This window comes from Bison bison, unplaced genomic scaffold (genome assembly GCF_000754665.1).
Source record: "Bison bison bison isolate TAMUID 2011002044 unplaced genomic scaffold, Bison_UMD1.0 scf7180017864089, whole genome shotgun sequence".
Taxonomy (NCBI): Eukaryota; Metazoa; Chordata; class Mammalia; order Artiodactyla; family Bovidae; genus Bison; species Bison bison.
This window is the reverse complement of record NW_011494661.1, coordinates 660,554-666,953: the sequence shown is the minus strand read 5'-3', so window position 1 is coordinate 666,953 and position 6,400 is coordinate 660,554. Positions and strand designations below refer to the sequence as shown.

Below are 6,400 nucleotides of genomic sequence, written 5' to 3'. Positions count from 1 at the left end.
CTTGACGTTCCGGCTGCGCCGCATCCGGCCTGGCCCGGTGGGCATTGCCTGGAGCTACGGCCCTCGCTTCCATAGAAAGCTGGCGATTCCCATGCTTCTCTTCCCCATCCCCAAATCAAGATTGTGCCGCCCGATCCGGGGCGGTAACGACTTCCCTTCACTCGGCCTCAGAGGGAAACTTCCGCCCTCAGCCAAGATGGCCCCCGGGCCCCGCCCCCGGGCCTTAATCCGCCGGGCCCCCGCGTCCCGCGCGAGCCCGCCCGCCCATTCCCTAGGGGGCGGCGTTTCCCGCTCACCTGGCCTGCCGTCTGCCAGGCGCGAGGCCTCCGCAAGTCCTATTGTCACTCTCCTAGGGGCCCCTTTCCCTTCTGCGCCGGGACAGTCATCCTGCCCCGGGTGGAGGCTCCCTCGCTTATCTCTAGTGCCCCCGAGTTGGCGCGAGGAGTGGCGCCCCTGACGCGGGCGGTGCGAGGTTTCCACCGCGAGGAGAAGGGAGGGGCGCTTCCCGAGCCGGTCACCCGGTTCGGATGGAGCAGTGACAACAGCAACAACAGTTGCCTCCGACGGCTGAGCTTCGATTACTGCTTTGCAAAGTGCTTTCACCCACAGTAATCACCGCCCAGTTTACAAGGATCACTGACTCCTGAAAGAGGTGTCATTATCTCCATTTTACAGGAGTGGGAATTAAGTCCCAGAGGGGCTGAAGGACTTGTCAGCAGGAGCTGGCTTCCAAATGGGGACCCCGGAGAATCCCTCAGCGGCTCCAACAACGCCCAAGGCATAAGGAAGTCGAGAGCTGAGCATCCGGAGACGTAGAAGAGAATCAGGAGGAAGGCAGTGGGCGGGGCCCCAAGGAGTGGGGCCCTCCTGCTGGCCAGCTGACATTTCAAGAGCTGATTGGGCCGGGCCCGTGACAGTTTCCGTTACCCAGGCAACTAGGGCCGGGCTCTCTTTTTGCTAAAGGGACGCGGCGGGCCCGGGTCAGGGGCCTCATTATCGGGCTTGGGGTGAGATCTGTGTGCCGTTACCGCGGGCGGGTCTGACTGAAGCCTGGGCAGGGGCCTGAGGCTTCTCTCCAGCCCTAGGGCTCTGAGAGTTTTAGATCCTGGGCGGATAAGTCGAGCTTCCTGCCGGCCCAGACTCAACGGACAGATGTGCGCCAGGGAAGCAGGGTGGACCTGGGGTGCTGAGGTGGGAGAGGGAGCCAGGGACACCTGCGCCCCCAACCCTGCCAGCCAGCCTTAGTTCCCGCTGTTCTCTAATTACTTGTCATCTTGCCCCCCTGCAGCCCAGAGCATGTTCCAGATCCCAGAGTTTGAGCAGAGTGAGCAGGAAGACTCCAGCCCTGCAGATAGGGGCCTGGGCCCCAGCCCCACAGGGGACAGGCCCCCAGGTCTCAGCAAGCACTGGCTAACAGCCCCAGGCCTCCTGGGGGAAGCTGGTACCAGCAGGGGCAGCCGGCCGGCAGCAGCCACCATGGAGGTAGGCAACCCCCGCCCCCCACCCAACAACCACCTGCCTGTCCAGCTTGCCTCCAGCCCAGTAGCTCTCTTCACCCCAGCCACATCCACACTCTGGAGGGCTCTGAGTAAGTCCCTCACCACTCTGCACCTCAGTTTCCTCTTCTGTAAAACAGCAATTCATCACCACCCTGGTAATGCTGTGGGGAAGATTAACAGGCATACCTTAGAAGCACTTAATTATAGAGCTGGTGTTTAGTAAATGCTCCAAGTATGTAGCTCTTAGCACAGGACCAGGACAGAATCACTGAGAGGCCAGAAAGGGGAAATGACTTGCCTAAGGTCATACTCAGCATTTCCTTTGGGCTAAAAGACTCTGTGGTGCCTTGCCCCAGGCTAGTGCTTTCCTTGAGATCCTGGATCCAGTCCCCAGCTCTGTTCTTTCCCACCCTGTGGCTCACACCCACACTGTGCTGTCCTTAACATCGCCAGGGCCAGGTAATCCCAAGAGGCAGACAGCCCTACCAGGCAGCGGGTCTGTGTGGGACTGGGAAAGCATCAGCTGTCCTCTGTATCTACTGAGGGAGACCCAGCTGAGATGGAAGGATGGGCCCTGGAGGGCAGCAGCCATGTCTTAGTAGTCCCTACCACCAGGGTGCCCAGCCCAAGCCTTGGCACCTGGAACAACCACAGACATCTTCTGAAAACAAAACTCATGTCCCTTAACTGCTGCCGATGTGACACCCTTCCATTTTCAGGAGCAGGAAGGCTTATTAATGCCTCCACCCCAGGGAGTTCCCTGGTGGTCCAGTGGTTAACGCTCAGTGCTTTCACTGCCAAGGACCCCGGGGTTCAATGCTTGGTCAGGGAACTAGGATTACAGTCAAAAAAGAAAGAAAAAAGGTTGATATTCAGTTATTAGGGATACAATCTCTAAAAAAAAAAAAAAAAATTAAAAGAAAAAAAAAGACCCCACCCCCACCAGCCAGCCTGCTGTATGTCACACTGAACTCCACAGGCTTTCTTTAACTTTGAGATTTTTGCACTTAGAGTTTTTCTGCTTGAAACTGCTTCCCATCCTGTATCTGGCTGTCCCCATCTTCTGTGTCAAGTGCTGAATGTGTGTACCAGCTGCCAGGGGTTCATCAGGGACTAGAAGAGAAGCTCTTACCCTTGTGGTTGCCTACATTCTAGAAGATAGGGGGAGACAAGTCATAAACCAAGAAACAAACAAACCAGTCAGTGATATGGTGCCGTAGCAGGTGATGCCTTAGGTGACATACCCTTGACTTTCTCTTTGGAATCCGGAGTGCTGGGGGCTCGAGGGAGTGATTTAAACTGAGGTGGTCAGGGTGGGCCTTGGTGGTGGTGGTTTAGTTGCTAAGTCATGTCTGACTCTTGGGACCCCATGGACTGTAGCCCTCCAGGCTCCTCTGTCCATGGATTTCCCAGGCAAGAATGCTGGAGTGGGTTGCCATTTCCTTCTCCAGGGGATCTTCCTGACCCAGGGATCAAACTCAGGTCTCCTGCACTGCAGGTGATTCTTTACCAACTGAGCTACTAGGGCCTTGGTAAGAAGCAACATTTGAGCCAAGGCTAGAATCTGATGAGGAGTGAGCCAGAGATCTGTGGGAAGACAGATGCTGGCAGGGATGCCCGCAGACAGAGGGCAGTGTTAGTCACTCAGTCAAGTCCAGCTCTTTGTGACCCCATGGACTGTAGCCCACCAGGGTCCTCTGTCCATGGAATTTTCCAGGCAAGAATACTGGAGTGGGTTGCCATTTCCTTCACCTAGGTGGAGGGCAGGGCAAATGCAAAGACCCTGAGGGCAGTGAGAGGAGGGCCTTAGAGACTCCTCCAGAGATCAGGGAAGGGGAGGGGCTGAAGGGCAGGGCCTTGAAGGCCCAGGTCAAGGCTCTGGCTTTCAGGTTGAGTGAAAACCTGGAGGACTCTGATCTGATTTGGACCTCAAGAGAATCACCAGGGCCCCTGGGTGGAGACGGGTCTCCAATGGGCAAAGGTAGGGGTGGTGCCACGGGGGAGGATGGTAGCTGGTGCGAGCGTGGTGGTGGTGGTGGAAGTGGTAAGTATTAGAGCTAGGCTCTGGGTTTCTTTTGAAGGTCGAGCTGGTGGGGTTTGCTGATAGACAGATGTGTGAGGCCCAAAGAGGATGGCTTGGGTGCCTGGAAGGATGGAGTTGCTCTCAACTGAGGTGGAACTGAGATGGTGTGGGGCGAGATCAGGAGCCCTGCTTGGGCCAGGTCAGGTTAGAGGTACCTTTTGGGCATCCAGTTGGAGATTTCTAGTAGGGATAGATACATGTGGGAGTTGGCCATTGCTGATGAAGTGTTTGGTGGGCCCTGGGAGACAGTGTAGACAGGGTAGGGCTTGGGCTGTGTCTGGAGCTCCAGGCTGCAGAGGGCAGCAGAAGCAGAGGAGCCCGCACTGGGGTCTGAGAAGGAGGGAGCCATGTGGTAGGGAGGGGAGTGTTGAACTGGGCGATGCTCCTTTGAGCGCTGCTGGGAGTGGAGCGCTGGACTGGACCTAGGGCTGGGGAAGCTTGGGTGGAGAGTGGGGAGGGATGATGGGAAGAGAATTGGAGGTAGAAAGGAGAGCCCGCTCTTGGCAGCTGAGCTCTGGCAAAGAGGAACAGAGGAGCCAGCGGCACCTGAAGGCCCAAGGAGAGTCAAGGAAGGATTGTTTTATTACTTAAGATAAAAAGAAAAAAGAGGTTCTTTTTTTTTGGCTGTACCATGTGGCTTGTGCGGTCTTAATTCCCTGACCAGGACTCAAACCCATGCTCCCTGCAATGGAAGTGTGGAGTCTTAACCATCAAGGAACTCCCGAAAGAGCATGTTTATAAGTTGATGGAGTAATCCAGTTAGGAAAATACTGGGGGATGCAGGGGAGAAAGGAAGCTTACTTGAGTAGGAGAGAGTGGTCTGGTGTTCAGGGGAGGGGCAGCTCAGCTGAGTGCAGTGGAGGGGTGGAGGAGGGCAAGGAGACACCTCACAGGAACTAGTAGATGTTTCTCTCGTGGATGCTTCCAATTTCTTGGTGAAAGGAAGCCAGGTCTTGAACCAGGAGTGAAGGTGGGGAGAGGGGTGGAGGTTGAGGTCGAGAGAGGGAAGAACAGGTTTGAAGTAGTTGTCTGGCCCAGAGTATGGAGTTGGAAGGTGTGCTGGGCAACTCGGGGGGCCACTGGGTCTTATGGCTGTGAATTTGAACAGAGGTGGCACGGCTGTGCTTTTCTCCAGCCATGCTGGCCGCCCAGGTGCCTGTGGGAACTGGCAGGGAGTTGGCCTTAACCAGAGCTGTGTTGGTATCAGCCCAGTGAGGGAGGCGGTGCGGGGCTTGGCTCGTATGCAGTGTAAGCTGGCCAAGTGTGAGGAGCCCGGCATCATCAGAGCTGGAGTGCCAAGGCAGGGAGCTGGAAAGGACCATTTCTGTGCTATGAATGAATGAAATAGGAGTGGCAAAACCTCTTGCACTCACTAGGGGCCCATCCCGCGGGTGGGGGCACCTGAGGCCCCAAGGGGGAAAGGTGGCCCAGCTCCAGGCCCAGCCATGACAAGGCCTGCAAGGGATGTAAGAGACCTGCCCTGGATTCCTTTTGACTTAGTTTCAAATGGTTTTCCATGAAAGACCCACAGGTGCCAATAACCTGCCAGAGCCACCGGGCCACTGTCCCCCTCCGCATGGGCAGGGTGCTGCCACTCTTCACATTCCCTGCCTCCAAGCCCCTGCTCGGTGAACTGTGCGTATCTCCAGGGCGGGCCTGTGGCCACCTTGTGTGCTGTGCCAGCTCCCATGCGTAGCTGGGTGCCTGGAGCAGCTGGTGTGTGAATGGTAGAGAGGGGAAGGGCGACACACGGTGAGTAAAGCAGCCCAGTGCCAGGCCCCGGGCCAGACTGCAGGCTTCACCCTGGCTTTTTTTTTTTAATTGAAGTATAGCTGATTTATGTGCTCAGTCGTGTCTGACTCTTTGTGGCCCCATGGACTATAGTCTGCCAGGCTCCTCTGCTCATGGAATTTTCCAGGCGGGAATGCTGGAGCCGGTTGCCATTCCCTTCTCCAGGGGATCTTCCCGACCCAGGGATTGAACCCATGTCTCTTGCATTGCAGGCAGATTCTTTACCACTAGTGCCCAGTGGTAACTACGGGAAGCCCATAGTTGATTTGTGAAAGTGAAAATGTCAGTCGCTCAGTCGTGTCTGACTCTTTGTGACCCTATGGACTGTAGCCTACCAGAATCCTCTGTCCATGGGATTCTCCAGGCAAGAATACTAGAGGGGGTTGCCATGACCTTCTCCAGGTTGATTTATAATGATATGTTAGTTTCAGGTGTACAGCAAAGTGAGTCAGTTATATATATATATATATGCATATATATATTCTTTTTCAGATTCTTTTCCATAGGTTATTACAAGATATTCAACATAGTTCCCAGTGCTACACAGTAAATCCTTGTTGTTTATCTACTTTATATATAGTTCAGTTCAGTCGTTCAGTCGTGTCCGACTCTGCGACCCCATGAACCGCAGAACACCAGACCTCCCTGTCCATCACCATCTCCCGGAGTCCACCCAAACCCATGTCCATTGAGTCGGTGATGCCATCCAACCATCTCATCCTCTGTCATTCCCCTCTCGTCCTGCCCTCAATCTTTCCCAGCATCAGGGTCTTTTCCAGTGAGTCAGTCTTCGCATCAGGTGGCCAAAGTATTGGAGTTTCAGCTTCAACATCAGTCCTACCAATGAACACCCAGGACTGATGTCCTTTAGGATGGACTGGTTGGATCTCGGACTGTCAAGAGTCTTCTCTAATACCACAGTTCAAAAGCATCAATTCTTTGGCACTCAGCCTTCTTTATAGTCCAACTCTCACATCCATACATGACCACTGGAAAAACCATAGCCTTGACTAGACAGACCTTTGTT

General features: G+C 55.0%; 2 protein-coding genes across 2 annotated transcripts in view; one reads left to right on the top strand and one right to left on the bottom strand.

Annotated features, from left to right (window-relative positions):
* GPR137 (G protein-coupled receptor 137) overlaps positions 1 to 829 on the bottom strand; it is a 4,653-nt gene extending 3,824 nt beyond the window's left edge. Inside the window, exon 1 of the mRNA XM_010837993.1 lies at positions 297 to 829. The gene's annotated coding sequence lies outside the window, so the exon portion shown is untranslated. The remainder of the gene's footprint in view (positions 1 to 296) is intronic.
* An 85-nt stretch (positions 830 to 914) lies between these two features.
* BAD (BCL2-associated agonist of cell death) overlaps positions 915 to 6,400 on the top strand; it is an 11,909-nt gene continuing 6,423 nt past the window's right edge. The window contains 3 exon segments of the mRNA XM_010837991.1: positions 915 to 1,007; positions 1,289 to 1,438; positions 1,441 to 1,482. Of these exon segments, the coding sequence (XP_010836293.1) occupies positions 1,297 to 1,438; positions 1,441 to 1,482 (184 nt within the window). The 5' untranslated portion in view covers positions 915 to 1,007; positions 1,289 to 1,296.